The sequence below is a fragment of the Plectropomus leopardus genome, chromosome 12 (assembly GCF_026936395.1).
Source record: "Plectropomus leopardus strain MGB_pleo_1.0 chromosome 12, ASM2693639v1, whole genome shotgun sequence".
Lineage (NCBI taxonomy): Eukaryota > Metazoa > Chordata > Actinopteri > Perciformes > Serranidae > Plectropomus > Plectropomus leopardus.
In genome coordinates, this window is record NC_142187.1 from 8,999,154 (window position 1) to 9,016,248 (window position 17,095).

The 17,095-nt window shown below is 38.5% G+C and overlaps 2 protein-coding genes across 9 annotated transcripts in view; both read left to right on the top strand.

Annotated features, from left to right (window-relative positions):
• LOC121951317 (disco-interacting protein 2 homolog C) overlaps positions 1-17,095 on the top strand; it is a 224,121-nt gene that overhangs the window by 106,922 nt on the left and 100,104 nt on the right. For all 8 annotated transcript variants that reach the window (XM_088085027.1, XM_088085029.1, XM_088085028.1 and 5 more), the window contains exon 2: positions 7,806-7,877. In XM_088085027.1, coding sequence (XP_087941153.1) covers positions 7,806-7,877 — 72 coding nt within the window. The remainder of the gene's footprint in view (positions 1-7,805; positions 7,878-17,095) is intronic.
• LOC121951316 (tripartite motif-containing protein 16-like) lies at positions 11,407-15,053 on the top strand. Its single transcript, XM_042497593.2, has one exon. The coding sequence runs from the start codon at positions 11,419-11,421 to the stop codon at positions 13,117-13,119; it is 1,701 nt and encodes a 566-aa protein (XP_042353527.2). The 5' UTR covers positions 11,407-11,418; the 3' UTR covers positions 13,120-15,053.

A 17,095-nucleotide genomic window follows, 5' to 3' on the forward strand; every position in this document is an offset into this window, starting at 1 on the left:
CATTTAAAGAAAAATGTAGAAACCTGAGAAAAGATGAAACTGCACCAGTTTATTAAAAACACTTTTCGTGCACGTTGGTTTTTCACAACTGCTTTGAGACTTTTTATTATTTTCATCAGACCAAAAGTTCAAAATATTGTTTTATGTTTGTAATTTTGGTGATTTCATAACTTGCAACCGTCCTCGGCTGTGCATGAATGTAGCAGGCAGATCAATAAAGTGATCACTGATCACTAAATTTGCAGTACCTGTGTGTGTGGGATGTGAACATGCAAACACATCCAGTAAACCTGACTTGTGGCTTTAGCATAGGGCTTCACGATAAGCAAATAAATAAATAAGTAAAATGAATTATTACTGTGATTATTTTGACAGATATAGTAATTTGTTTGATTTGGAATAGTAATTTTTGCATTTCATTTTCACTTAAAAAGTGTTGAATATAATTTGTAGGCTGGGGCACCATTAGTAGCACCATGATGCTTTATTTATAATGTTATGATGTGACGCATTTCACCTTGGTCAAAAACTTGCAGCTTCTTCGATTTTGATAGAGTTTTGATTGATTGTGTGCAACCCTACTTCAGCGCACTTCTTTATGGTTTGCGGTAGGACTTTTCTGCCTAATACTTCTGCCATAATTGTATGTCTGGTAGCAATATATTTTAAAATGCTGGATTTTTGTGATAACTTTGATGATCCCCTGACCTTTTGTCCCCCACAGTTAGTGGGTTTCATTACAGACTTGTGCAAAACTTAAACTATGTTTTCAAAATGACGATAAAACACAATAGTGAGGAGACTGTGTTTCCACTGAGTGCTGTCATGCAACTTCTCCTCTCGCTGTATCATTCCACTAAGCATGGCAATGGATGTTCAAAACATTAGCAGGATTATTTCTATTGCAGCCACCGCACTAGCCATCATTATTTCCAACTGGAGGATACATAGGTGTGTTATGCAAGCGATAATGGAAAGTCAAGCTCCTTATGCATGGGAGTGGCCACGTATGAGGGATTTCTGGGAGGTGATAGTCCACAATTTCACAGAGGAATTGTGGATTCAAAACTTCTGGTTGATCCGCTCAACTTTTGAAGCGTTATGCAATGCAATAACACCTCTTGTACTGCTACTGAATCATGCCGGAGGGAGCCAGTTCCAACTGACAAGTGCGTAGCTATAGCACCATGTGACCTATAAAAGCCAAAAAAGTGTTTCCATTGCAGTTTTGTGAAATATGGCTTTTTCAAATTGGCTGAAATACCAATTTGTGAGCGTAAAAACTTTTTGCCGATAAATTCAATTTGCACAAATTGAGGGTTAATGGAAACCCACCTAGGGAAAGAGCAATGGTATGCTCTTTCGTTATGTTTTTCTTCCAGTGGCCTGAAGTCACATGACAGAAACTTTTCTCCTCTTCTCCTAACTGTCACCATCCGGCTCTTTCTCCTGCATTCCTTCTCTCCCTCGTCTCGTCAAACACTGCTTTGTGTGCCCTCGGTTCTCCACCGTTGTCCTCTCTCTCTTGCTCTCTTTCTCTGGTGTTGCTGTGTGGAAACAATAAAATCAACTCTGTTTCCTTTTTAGGTGCTGGATAGATGCAGTGCTCTCTTGCTCTCTCTTGCTCTTTCTCTCTCTCTTTTTCTACCTCTCTCTTAAGTATTTTTTGTATCAGTGTCACCTTCCTCTGCTTTTACTTTCTTGTTGCTTTGTTCTCTCCATCGTTTTAACTCTTCTCTTCATATTTCTGTCATTGGTAGCGCTCCTCTCTGTCTCTCTCTCTCTCTTACTGTATATGGTCATACAGACTCGGCCTGGCTCTTTCTGTACAGACTGACTGGAGGTGATTTAGGTGAGCAGAATTGTACTCTGACACTGCAGTTGTATGCAGTATGTATGCATTATGTGGCCATAAGTATGTGGACACCAGAGCATTTCAGCCACATATGCTCATCATCGATATGATTGCTAGAGCCCACTTCCACTACTGGTTTTAGTCTCTCTGCAGGGATTTGCTCTCATTTAAGGGAGGACCCCCACTGGTGTTGGGTGATAAGGTCTGGCTCACAGTCAACTGCCAGGTCATTCTAAAGGTGTTGGGTTCAAGTCAAGGCTCTGAGTCAAGTGTTTTCACACCAAAATGGGAAAACTGTAACTTCATGGTGTTGGTTTTGTGCACAGTGGCACTGTCGTGTTGAAAGAGGAAAGAGACAAACATGAACTTTTACACACAAAGTACGAAGAACGCTGTCATCAAATGTCATTATATGCTGTAACTTTAAGATTTCCTTTAACTGGAACTAAAAGGCCAAATGAAAGCCACAAAAAACAGCGCGGGTGTCCACATATTTATGGCATTAAAGTGGAATTAATACTGAATATAAGTGTTTAAATTCAAAAAACACTTAAGTCTAATGCAACAAGTGACACTACATAATGATGTTGTGATTACATCATCAGTTGCTATAGTGACTTCACCCACAGATGCAGTGTCAGCGTGAAAAGGATGGATTTATACTTCTATTACCCACAGTGCTTGACTCCAAGGTCAAGGTTAAGAGCCGATGAGCTTGACGTCAATGCAGGGAGTCACAGAGGGTGCAGCCTGCAATATGTATATGCATGATGGTCAATAATTCATAGGGAGCTTATAGTGAGGTTATATAGCTGTCATCAGGCTGCTGCATGCATATTTCAAAACAGTCTAATGCACTTTACTCGTAGATGAATGCAGGACTGTGGTTGGAGGTGTACCTTACATGGTTCTAGCAGTTTGAGAGCATTTTGATCCATATGAACTATATTTTTCTCTCTAAGTTTGTTTGGATTTGGACTAAATATAGAGAAGCAGGCTTGTGACTGAAGAGTTTGACCCCTAGACTTTCATTTTTTTCCACTTTCTGCAAGCCACATGCTGGAGCTGGCCAACAGATAAGACTGTAGTTAAACTGAGCAGCTTCCAGATGTGAATGTGTGTATCATATCAGCAGATTTGCCCCGTTTTAACACGTGATCAGACAGCATGCAGATACATTACTTGGTACTGACATTTAATCCATAGGCCTATGCGTTTAAACTTGGTTTTTTAAACTGCAGCAGCAAAAATGCTTTATTGCATTTTTTTGTAGATTTGATGAGGCTGGGCAATTTATTGACATGACATTGTGATATTGGCTTAGATTTTGGATGCATTGTATTGTTGTCTTTTCCATGTTATAAAGGCTGCGGTACAGTAAAGTGATGTAATTGTACTCAATTTACCAGAATGTTCTAGCTTCTCTATAATTTTCCCATACCCACTTAGTAATTATATCCACATTACTGATGGTTATTTTTCAAAAATCTAATTGTAAATATTTTGTAAAAGCACCTATACCAATGCCCCACAGTGTTGTTGCAATATCGACAATTGGTCAGAAATATCCTTATATTTGATTTTAAGCCCCAATATCTGTCCATTTTTCTCAATTTCAGTTCACGGTAATATTTTCTATTATTTACTTACATTTATTATTTAAAATGATAAAAAGTTCTCTGCTTTTAAATGTTCGAAACATACTGTTACCTTATGTATTTTGTTATTATAATCTGTCTGGGAATAGTTTATTGCTCAGCGATTAGTTATCTTAGACATATTCTTGGCACAGAAAGTACTAACATAACACCATTTACCTCCACTATAGTTGTCTGGAGATGAACTGATTTTATCGGTTTATTTTCCTACATCTTTAGCTAATAAAACCATCAAAAAAATCCATTGGATTATCTCAAAAATGTTAAAATAAGTGTGTCTTTGAGGTTAAAACATGACAGAGGTGGCATGCAAAGAAAGTTTCATGCATACATTTATTTAAGGATGGAGTATTGTAAGAGTTCAGTTTTTTTTTATTGTTGTCATCATAGCTCATCTCATGTCTTCGGAGGTTTACATTTCTTAGCAACGGTATTTCAAACAGTGCGCTTTTATCTCCTGTATGGGTCAAACTGACAGAAACTGTTAACTTTGTATGTGTGATTCAGAGAGCTTTAAGTCAAAGGTTTCATCGTAGCCTCTCGCTATACTGCTTTGATATGAAACATGTTGTCAGGCACCGTGTGTGTGTGTTTGGATGAGAAGGAAACCTCCTTACACCAACTCTCTCTGACCCTTCTTTAACGGCCTGTGGCGACGTCACCAAAGAAAGAGACAGACAGTTTGGAAGGAGGCAGTAGAGGAATAACAGAGTCTGAGTCATCCCTCCTTCTTCTGTCTCTATTTAAAGATCTTCATCCCTCCATCCTCTCCAGCTGCTTCTTCATTCCTGCCCCTGTTTTTTTGTTGCTTTTTTGGAACCTGGATCTTATTGTTATAGTATCATAGTTCAGTTTTATAAGTATAAAACTGAACTATGATACCAATTTAATTACTAAATAAAAGGTAGAAACACGAGCAGATGAAACATGTAGTATACAAAAACCCAAACATATCTGCTAAAATTTGGTCAAATTATTAACAAAGGTGACCGATGTAAATATCAGTTACAGTTCGCAGGCAGACGCCTTGCTTCCGCTTTAATCAATAAATCTTTTGAACCTGCAGAAACTGATTTTTGCAGAACACTTGATAATAAAAATTAATTGTTAATGTCAAGGCTAGATTAGTACCAACATTTCAGGTGAAGAAATCTGAATTTTTTTGAATTGGGTGTGGTGTACACTGCATTCAAATGAATCCAGGTGGCACTGTAGAACATCAGCTAGCTTAACAAAGCCAACAGCACATCATTATTAAAACAGTCAGTGTAAATGTGTGATGTTTAATATTTAGGAATAATTTGTGATGATGCTTTTACATTAAAGCTTCCTCTATTTGTAACAGTGAATTGGCTTCATCAGCCACCCTGCTAGAGGTTATTTCTTAAGATTCAGATAGAAATAGATATGTCACATAGGCAAACCCAATCTCACGCTAAGGCACATGGATCAGTTAAGGATTTTGTCATTTTGATAAAGGGACTTGTTGTTATTGACAAGAATAAAGGTGCAGTAGCATTCAGAAACTTAAAAACACAACGACAGTGTCTTGGTTTTCTGCACTGTAGCTCCTGACTAGACTGACACACTGACTGACAGACTGACTGACTGTCCATCTCACTGCCTGATTGGATGGAGATTGCTAACATGAAGCTGTTACAATATCTAACAAAACATCTCTCTGACTGACATGTTCATTTCACTTGGACTTCTCTCCCCTGATAGAAGAAAGTCAAGAAGATGGCTGGCAGTGTGTGTGTGTGTGTGTGTGTGTGTGTGTGTGTGTGTGTGTGTGTGTGTGTGTGTGTGTGTGTGTGTGTGTGTGTGTGTGTGTTAATGTCACTTCAAGAATTCCATGTTTTGAAGACAAGGTCAGACCTCCTCCCATTTATCCCTTGTGTCTCCCTCAGTGTCTCTTTTTCTCTTTTCAGAAACATTCACCAGCTCCTCTTGCTCTCTGCAGGGTAGTTAGCTCCCCTACCAGAGATGCTAATTATTGCCATGTGCCTCGCCTTCATGCTACCAGCAGCGCACACACACACACACACACACACACACACACACACACACACACACAGTGCTGGCATCGTCACTGATGACGTCCGTGCCCACAGTCGGTTTCTTGATCCGAGCCAGTTAGTCATATCCATGTGTGTTTAAGGAGGATTTGTCAAGTCAGTCGCGCAAACAGCTTTCTCCGTGTTCGACAAATCCGCTGCAGATTTAGCGTCACTCAGGTCTGTTTCATGCATCTCTCGCTGTTTGAGTCAGGCGATGCTCTTCACTCTGATTTGTTCTGATTTTTTACTTTGAGAAATTTAGTTTGAGAAATCCTAAGATTGTGACACAGCTTATCAGTCGTCATCTGCAGTTTAAATTACGATTGTCACAACATTTCATGTCTGTGTACCAAAGCATATTTAGGCTTTATGAGTCTTTAAGAATGAATATTTACTTTTTTTTCTTTAAATAAAGGATTGCTTGGCATTTTTGAGATTTTTGTGCATGTGGTTTGCTTTAAAATAATATGCACACACTGGGACACACTTGTCCAATCATAGACGATACAAAAAACTAAAAACCACAGTTACACCAAACAAAAAGCACAACATTAGTCAATGAAATGAAAATAAAATAGTGCAAACCAGAAAGAGCATGTACGAATGAAAAATATTATGCTTGACGCAAGATTTGCCATCAAAGAATTTGACACCTTCTACTTCTGTCATCTCTTAAACTCCAATTCCCATGATGCTTTTGTCTTTTGATTTCTCTTCTCTCCTTAAGCTGTTGCCTTATTTCATGTAAAAAGTATTTGACTCATAGCGTTCTCTTAGCTGCAAGTTGGGTTGGGTTGAACACATTAATGACACTGTCAATCACAAACAAGCGCTCAGCTGACATTCATTTACTTTCCAGTGATTTCTCCAAAAATCTCTGGCTCTCTTTTCTAAAACTTTCTTTGTAAATATGACAAACTCCTCCTGTCTGGTATTCCCTGGAGGTTAAAACAGAGGGATCCTTTTTAAAAGAGCTATTGGATTCAGATGTTGTGCGTGGGAATCTGCTGATGGTACCTTTAGGTAGGCTTGATTTATCACTTCACTTTGGGAGATCAGTCAGCAAGTTTTGAGGTGGTTAGTCGCACCATGGAAGGTGAATTGAGTGCATCTGTAGAACTTTGAGTTCCAAATATATGCACATACACCCACTCACTCACTCACACACACTCACACACACACACACACACACACACACACACAGAAATGCACCATCTGGTCTTGGTTGAGTGGAGAGAATGACTAAGCATAATGTGATCAGCTTTCTCTCTGACTGCTTTGTGTTGTGATGTCTTAGACTGCAGCTTTTTGTGGATATACATTTCAGTGCAGTCTTGTTGTTTTTGCCGTTATTTGTTGGCAATGAACACTGTTTTGTGCTTAATTTTATACAAGTTTTACACCTCCATGCTGGCAATAACCATGGCCAGAGGCATTATGTTTTCAGGTTGTCTTAACATACATATGTATGTACATCCTGTTGTCAAAAACGTAATATCTCAAGAACACCGTGAGGGAATTTCTTCAAACTTGGCACAAACATCCACTTGGACTCTAGAATGAACTGTTAAGATTTTGGTGGTCAAAGGTAAAGGGTTTCCCCTTGAGTTTCCTTAAATCTGGCACAATCTTGAATGTAAGAATTAAGTGAATACAAATTGTTTTTCAAAAGTCAAGGTCACTGTGATGTGACAAAACGTCTTTTTGGCCATAATTCAAGAACTCATATGCTAATTATGACAAAATTTCACACAAATGTCTAATAGCATATGATGATAAAGTGATGACATGTTACATCCAAAAGGTCAGAGGTCAGCTTCGCAGTGCCAGCATTATATTCTGCAAAAACACTTTGGTCAGACATTTGGTTTTAGATACTGGACATTAGATACTGAACTGGTGACACCAGGGTGTCTTCTTTGAAACTGTGCTAATTGTATAGATCTTTCCTGCTGCCAACGGGGAGGACATGTGTAAAGGATCCATGTTTTTACAGACATGGATGTAAACTGTTGGTGTAACTTGAGCTGTTTGCAGAGTCATACATCCGCAAGCTGGTGATTCTAGTTAACCTTAGGTATGGTATTCTAGCTTTAATAACTCAGATGAACTTGCATTTGTAACAATGGACGTACTTCATTTCATACTGCGACTTTGACGGCTTTACTATTACATTTATATTAAAAAATACAGAAAGTAAATATCTCTTTCTCTGTGTGTTTTCTCTGACAGGTGATATCACACAGAAGGGCTATGAGAAGAAGCGATCCAAGCTGATTGGAGCCTTCTTCCCACAAACACCAGGTAAACAGACTTCTCTTCACATTTTTGTGCAGTGCTTTTGATAAATGTCTGCTCGTGGAGCATTGTTTTGGTTTGTTTTATTAAAGCATGTTGTAGAAATATGAAAAAATGATACCAAACAAGTAGAGGGGAGAAGAAATTGCCGAAAGACCACCATGCAGATGCATGATTTAAGTTTTTTTTCCGTTGAGATGAAAAATCTCTTTTTCATTAGAGAACTAGTCGAGAAAAGCAGAATCACAGCAAATAGAACATGTGAAAAAGGTTGTTACTAAACAACAAAATGATAAACAAATTCAGAATAGGGTCATACTCAAAAGTTTAAATCATTTTAAAAACTTATTGAAGGCTGGGCACTTACTGTGGTCATAACATTGAAAAGAGTGACAACTATCTCTGACTTTTCACTCTTGCAGGCCACTGAAGTGTTGATGAGTTTAAGCATGGGTCTTTGATGACTTTCTTAAAGGAGAGTGCTAACGAGTTCTTAACAATCAACTCAATATTCTGATCCTAGAATGAGAAAATCTGGGATGGTAAAATCGGATATCCGGGTAAGATCATATTTTTTATTTGACAGGTTTCTATTAATGATTTTTGACTATTGCTTCTTCTGTTTTTTTTTTCATCTTTTCTCTTATTATGTGTATCGTAATGCACCAAAAAAACAATGCAGATTCCACATGTGAAGCCCACTTAGTGATAAACCTGGTTGTTTTTCTGGGTTTACACAACCAAACAGATCCAAACACTCTTGTTATTCTATTCATATTCATATTTAGCACATGCGACATTAAAATGCACAGATGTTTGGATGCATGTTCTAATCCTAATAGGACTACTGCAAGCCTAAGAACTAATTTTACTACATTCTTTCATAGTAATGCATACATTTGAGTGTGCAGTATCTTCCTGTACTTGCTGGACTTTAACTATAGATGCATAAAACCCAACTTTCCTTTTTTGTTTAAAGTAGAGAATGCTGTCGTTTTCCTCTACCTTCGAAACCGGACACCCCATGAACACTTTGTTGACGTGCTGAGGATGTTAACCACAACACAGTAAAAAGACACTTGCTTGGGCAAGTATGTGTTGGTTTTACAAAGAGAAAATTATTCTCATGAAGCATGCGGTGGTCTTTGTTTCACTGAAAAGGCCCTACAGGCGAGAATAGCAGAAATACTTATTTATTTAGATGTTTCTGCTTTTTTTCCAGTAAGCGCTGTTAAGGTTTGGTTTTCTTCTGAGAGGAAACTGGAGAGTTTGATTTTTCCCCATGGGATATGCGTTGATTCTGATCTCTGTACATTAATAAATCATCACCAGTTGAACTGTTTTTGGTAACGCATCACGAATGGATGTTATTGAGTCCAAACACAAAGGATCTAAAAGTCCATTTCGCTGCAAGATGCCGCATCAGACTGACTGCTAAGGATGGGACGGGAGCGTCACAGGAGACCACCAGACACACTGGCACTGCCAGAGCTATTCCTGGAATATACTGTGTGTGTGTGTGTGTGTGTGTCAGAGAGAGAGAAAGAGAGAGAGAGAGAAAGAGAGAAAGAGAGAGAGAGAGAGAGAGAGAGAGAGAGAGAGAGAGAGAGAGAGAGTGTTCATAGGGTAGGGGGATGTCGGGAAATGCATTATGGGAAGGAATGTAGGGTGTGGGATGGAGAAAATGTGTGGTATTCACATCTAAACCCAGTGGGGGGGTCGTCCCTAGTTCACTATGGAGGTACCGGATGACACACACTCCTCTGTGCACTACCATGCACGCACGCACGCACGCACGCACGCAGGCATGCAGGCACACGCATTATGACCCTTTACTTCTTGTTACTTATCAAACCTGTACCCACTTTAACCAGTAACACAAAATTATGCTCATGCATACACACAATACTCCTCTTCTCTCATTTTCAGGCCGTCTGTAACACACACACACACACACACACACACACACACACACACACACACACACACACACACACACACATACTCAACACAATACTTTTCTTCCTCCTATCAAAGACACGCGCGCACACACACACACACACACACACACACACACACACACACACACACACATACTCAACACAATACTTTTCTTCCTCCTATCAAAGACACGCGCGCGCACACACACACACACACACACACACACACACACACACACACACACACACACACACACACACACACAGTAACGCAGTTTCCTTCCCGGTAATGTATTTCAGCTCTAAGGCCTGTTAATCCGCATTGCTTGGTACACAGTCAGGCTGTTATCGTTTGATTAAAGCATTTACAGTGTTCAGAGTAATGGATTTCCCCAGTTACCAAAGATTTACATGGTTTCACACCATATAATCTATGGTGTTAGTTAAGGTGTTTCCTCAGAGGGGACTTTGGTATCATGAGATCCAGCTTGCCATCCTTTTAATATCCGCCCCCAAAAAAGTGAAAATACTTTTCAGTTATTATCGATTAATACACTAGGTAATGTGAAGTTTTTTTTTCTCTAACCACCAATTTCAAAAGGTCACAGTTGTGATATTAGTGCATATTTACTGTTCCCTTTCAAACTGCAAACATTATTATGTGAATGTATGGTATCACACAGTTAATTTCTATTCCAGGTAGCAAGTTAATGAAAGACTGGAAGCCTCTAACTCTGGTAAGGTGGAGGGTTGTGAAAAGAGTTGGCTGATATATGTTGACCTATATAGATAGACCAGTGGTAATGGTTAGACCGGCCTTACTTTGATGGTTGTAATCGTCGTCAAATGTCTTCCTAAAGTCCACCAAACAAATGTGAAGTAGAGGAAAACACCCATGACCCCTCCAGTGTCCTTTACGAGAGTAAATATCTGGCCCGTTGTTCCAAGACTTCAGCATATCAGGGAGAATATTAAAACCCCCCGGCTGTTTTTTTCTTTGTACCTTTGTGACCTCGGTCAGAGTGATTGGCAAGGCTTCCCTTGAGTTCTTTGGCACTATCCTCTGCACAGGGTGTGTCAGTTGGGTTCAGGGCTTCCTCAGAATTACTTTTAACGTCCAACAATGCCCCCAGTCATTGCCAGTCTCTGCTAAGAATATAAACCTCTAAGTTTTGCTAAGGGTTTGCACTACATCCCCTGGGGCTATGGCACGAAAGGCTGACAGAGTGTCAGGTGACTGCTGAGCATTGTTTGAATACCATAGTCATTTGATAACTGTCTTGCCAGATCCTGATTCTGAAATTAACTTACACCTAAACAAATTCAATCTAATCTTTAACCTAAAATAACACTTTTTGTCAAACACCTACACTTAACATATCCTGTACAAAAAAGTTTTCATATTCATTATTATATAATGAATCAGCTGTTGTTCCTGCTATTATCATAACGTCTCAAACCTGAATAATCAGACTTTACGAGAACCAGGAAGCCACTCCTCTTTTAGGAATGAAGGAAAGCCTGCAAAGCCCTCCCTGTCCTACATATTTAGATGAAGACAAACTCCTTTAGTCATTTCTTATCTTTCAGTTAGCAGACACCTGCTCATGTCAAAAGGCAACATGGCACAAGGGATTCAACTTGATCAGGCAAAATTCTGCTGCCCAATCTGTCTGGATCTACTGAGGGATCCGGTGACTATTCCTTGTGGTCACAGCTACTGCATGCACTGTATTAAGGACCACTTAGATCAAGACGATCATCGGAGGATCTACAGCTGCCCTCAGTGCAGGCAGATCTTCAACCCGAGGCCTGCTGTGGTGAAAAATAACATGTTGGCAGTCGTAGTGGAGGAACTGAAGAAGACCAGAGTCCAAGCTGCTCCTGTCAGTCAGTGCTATGCTGGACCTGAAGATGTGGCCTGTGATGTGTGCAAGATGAAAGCCTTTAAATCCTGTCTGCAGTGTCTGGCTTCTTATTGCGAGAGACACCTCCAGTCTCACTATGACGTAGCTCCCTTAAGGAAACATAAGCTGGTGGAAGCAACTGCAAAGCTTCAGGAGAACATCTGCTCCCGTCACCAAGAAGTGATGAAGTTGTTCTGTCGCACTGATCAGCGTTGCATCTGTTATCTCTGTTCGAAGGATGACCACAAAGGCCATAACAAAGTCTCAGCTGCAGCAGAAAGAACTGAGAAGCAGAGAGAACTTTGGGTGACTCTGAAAAAAATCCAGCAGAGGATCCAGGACAAAGAGAAAGATGTGAAGTTGTTTCAACAGGAAGAAGATGCCGTTAATAACTCTGCCGAAAATGCACTTAGGAACACTGAGAAGACCCTCACCGAGCTAATCAGTATCATTGAGAGAAGAATTTCTGATGTTAGGGAGAAGGTTAAATCTCGGCAGACAACCGAAGTGGGGCGGTACAGAAAAGTTCGGGAGAAGCTGGAGCAGGAGATCACTGAGCTGAAGAGGAGAGACACTGAGCTGAAGAAGCTCTCACACACTGAGGATCACACTCATTTTTTATTAAATTACCCCTCTTTGGCACGTCTCAGTGAGTCTAAAGTCCCACCTAGTTTCAAAGTCCGCAGACTGCGATACTTTGAGAAGGTTACAGTGGCTCTGTCAGAGGCCAAAGATAAACTGCAGGAGGTTCTTCGTGAAGAATATGTAAAGATCTCAAAGACAGTAACTGAAGCAGATGTTTCACCACCAAATCCACTAGCAGAGCCCACGACCAGAGTGGACTTCTTACAGTACGCACGCCAAGTAACTCTGGATCCAAACACTGCAAACACACATCTGTCAATATCCAAGGGGAACAGAAAGGCAGCATACATGAGAGAAGAACAGAAGTATTTTGTTCATCCAGAAAGGTTTCAAAGTTCCTGGCAGGTCCTGAGTCGAGAGAGTCTGACTGGGCGCTGCTACTGGGAAGTGGAGAGGAGCGGGAGAGGAGTTCTGCTAGCAGTTGCATACAAACATATCAGCAGAGAAGGGGACATGGCTAAATGCATGTTTGGACTCAATGATAAGTCCTGGGCATTGGATTGTTACATGAATAGTTTAGAATTTAGACATAACAATGCAAAAACTGCCATCCCAGATATTAATGGAAAGGATACAGATAAATGGGCCTCAAGGTTAGGAGTGTACCTGGATCATGGTGCAGGTATTCTGTCCTTCTACAGCATCTCTGAAACCATGACTCTCCTCCACAGAGTCCAGACCACATTCACTCAGCCACTCTATGCTGGACTTTGGCTTTCAGAAGGAGCTGCTGCTGAGTTGTGTGAGCTCAAGTAGACTGAAGTTAATGAGGTTAGTTAGCTAACCTCACCACTAACATATAGTTAACTAAAAAAAAGTAAAAGTGCTTTAAGAATTTAACTATTGATGGGGGTGTAACTGCTCTTACTATTGGGGATATGAAAAGTGTGTAAAATTTATTAATTTACTGTATTCTTTTGTCTATGAAAATGTATTGTTCATACATTTTAAATATAGAAGTGGATAAAAGAGGACAGTATTTCTCTTTGAAATGTTGTGAGGTAAATATACACAGTCTTACATGGATGAAGTCAAACATCTTTAGTTTGTTACCTTCAGGACTTTATAAGAAATCAACGTGATAATGGTTGATTTTATGGGTCAGTGAATAGTTCCCTAATAACTTCAAAGATGTCAAATGAAAAGAATGACCGAGATTTGGAAGTAATTATAGTAATTTCTTTGAAATTAGAGACTCCCTTTAAACCTCACTTTTGCATTCATTCATCATTTAGACATTTGGAAAATAATTTTTTCTTGTTGTCTAAACAAATATCCATTTTTTGCTTGTCAGCTGCCTTTAATGTGTCAGTTATACTAGCAGATAATTTAATAGTTAATTAATAATCATTATTCCTATTGAACTTTAAATCTTTCCTACAAGTACACTGTAAAAAGAAACCTTTTTCTTCAAAAAGTTAGTGCCTGGGCTTCCTTAAAGCAAAGCAAATTGAATCATTACAAAATGACATCAACTCCTCAAATTCATTCAACAATATTTTTTACAGCAGCCAGGACACCAACTGTTTTAAATGGAAACAAATAGCTTCTTTTTACAGTGTAGTGCCATATTAAAGACTTGAAAACTGTTTGGTATTATTAGGAAACTAGACCCATAAAATAACATGGTTTCTTTTTATTTGCAGATGTTTCTGGCAAACTCATTGACTCTTAGCATTAGCATTATTGAACTTATCCGCATATTAAACAGATAATGAAAGCCATGAATATGCACATTTACCTATATAAAAAGGTTACTTCCTCATGTCACTTTGCAGTTGATCTTGGCAGTGCTTGTTCAGAATCAATGACACCTGCACAGTGGCTGCTCAGTGACTTGGCACTAATACTGTGATTCATAGTGATTCTTATCTAACAGGAAATAAAAAGAAGAAGAAACAAACTGTAGCTGGTTTATGTGTGACATGTCTGTCATCACAAAAATCTTCCAGCTTACATTTGAAGCCACTGGATCCCGCCAGTAATAACAAGCAAATTGTCTGGCTGGAAGTATCGTCATCGGTTTGTGAACATTGCAAAATTTGTTGATACTAAAGTAACAATATCGGATTATAAACGCCCCACTTCTTCTGTATATATTTCTGTCTTAGCTGTGAATATGTTCTGTAACAATGCCAGGAAAAACTCCTGTGCACTCTCTGAACTTTTATGTTACTTGGCTGTGGTAGACCTCTCTAGACACTCAGAAATTCAGCTTAAATAATTTGTAAAAATTAAAATTATACTGAGCTGTAGAATACATTTGTAAATATAATTGTTGGAATAATAATACAAATCATTGGTAATAAAAAGAGTTTATGTGTAGATGTTCATTTGAGTCTCTGCCCAGGGTGTGAGTTGTAAATTCATATTCTGTGTAAACAAACGAACAAATATAGACCACCACCTCCTGGAAACTTGAATTATTCTCTTTTCAGGTAAACAGGTACAGGTTATTTGGGGTGAGAACACAAAGCAGACAAGCCACAGAAATGTGTCATAGTGCACTGTGTAATGCTTACACATACAGATTAAAAGCTTGACACATTATGTTGTGAAACATCTGCATTCAGTGACACAGGAGTTATGGGGTTTTCCATCACTTTAGGAAATGAAACTTTTTTTAAAAAAATATTATGTTTCGTATATTTTATGGAGTGAGTTGAACATAATAAACTTTTTCACCCCAATCTTTCTTGTCTGTAAATATTTCTAATAGAGATCCAAACTCTAGTAATGTTCATAATGAACTGTTTTGTTTGTAATCTTTGAACAACTTAAATAAACTGTATGACTTTGGCTAGCTATGGAGTTATACAATATATACAATATTATATGTTTGATCATAATCTTGGCTCTCTTACAAAGTTCAAGAGGTTTTGTGATATTGATAAAAGTATTGTTTTAGTATCCATACCAAAGCTCAGGTCTTTTATTGGTACTTGCATTGAAACATTTCAGATGATTTGTGCAAGCTTGATGATGCAGACTTCAAAGTGCCCAAACCTGTTAAATGAATGAGTTACTTCATATTAAAATTCTTGGTTAGTTTATAATAAGTCAGTGTGAACCTGAAAAGTACATCTTGATTAGATGAGAATCAAACTTCTTGCAAATGAGATCAGCCACCTCTTCCACTGTTCAGCATTTATGGACCATCCCAGTGGGAATACTTGAGTTCATCTCTTATTCAGAGCAGGCTTTGAGCCGTGCAGTGTGAACCTTTTAATGATTAATTAATGATTAATTTAGGCCTTTTGTTAGCTGGATTTTCTTCACTTTTCTTTGATCTGAGAGCACATCACAAATTTTAAATTATACACCAAGAACAGCTGAGACACTTTAAACGGAAGATATGGTTTATTGTTAAGTGTAAAGCTGCCAGGCAACTGGAAGTGGCACTGGAACTGCAAGTTTTCATTTCTGCTCACTGTACATTTGTTGTTTTAATCTATAAATTCAATATATTATCAACTTCATTAAGATTACTGTTTTAAAAGAGCTGATTATGTGAGCTCATGGTATTATATGTTGTATATAAATATCATTTATTTATGGTATGTTATCTTTTTACAACAATTTTAAAAATAGACATGAATTTTAAATTCTTTTGTGTATATTTTTTGTATTTTAGAGTAGACTGAATCACTGTGACATTGCGCTAATATCAACAATCACTTCCTAGTAGACAACTTGCTATCATTTTTCCCATCTGTGAAATCTGCAAATTTGTTGAAAGGTATTTCTTTTGTCATTTTCATCCATAACTGTAACATTTAAAGATATATAGGTAAACACAATGGTCTGACCTATCTGTTGTTTCTGCTGTGCTTAGTTTATGTGCTGTGTTGCATCGCTTGCGTTTTTTGAAAACCAAATCTATTGGCACAGAAGCTAATGTATTGCTCTGGATGGAGACCGCAGCAAAATGCATTTTAGCCAACTTATACAGATTAAATCATCTTTAGTGTATGCTATATTTTGAATATTTTCTCTGCTTTACCTAGCTGATCAAGGCAATGGTTAACCAGAAGCTTTTGTATTTTGCAAAGTGAAATGATTTTTTATGTCAATGAAGTCTTGTGGCTTTCAGATGAGGGCTTTAGTTCCCTGCCGGAAAGCCTCTCTAATGGCAAGGTAAAGCTGTGAAATTAAATAATATGAAATTATCTAAATATATCATTAACATAATATTCATAATATTGTTTTTTTTTTGTTTTTTTTTTTACCTTGGCTAAAAACTAACCAGTTTAGGCTGAATTTGCTTAGTGCCATTTAATTTTGTGTATGTGTTATGGGTGATTTCTACCCAGAAGTTATTGTAAACAAACACTGTGATTCAATCTATAGTAACTTTTATTTTTACCGCATTGCAATGAAGTTTCTTTTTATTTGTGTTTAATCAGGTATGTGGAGTAAGGCAAGTTTGTTTTCAGCATGATAATACATCCAGGAGCTACAGTCCGTGAGTGTTTGCTTTTACTTTGCAGGGTAGTTGAGGTGCTGTTGGTGTCAGGGTTGTCCACTTCATCCGTCTCAGTTCTTTATTGGATTAGGGGTCTTTCTACCTGCAGTGGCTGACAGAAAGGGAATGAATGAGAAGCCTGCATTGATTTCCTTTAAGTTTTCACTGTGTGACCGTGTTTGGAGTGTTTGTTGTGAGGAGAATCAGATGGATGGGGTGTAGCTGGGGAATTAACATGATGTCACATGGATGATTTATTAATTGAAC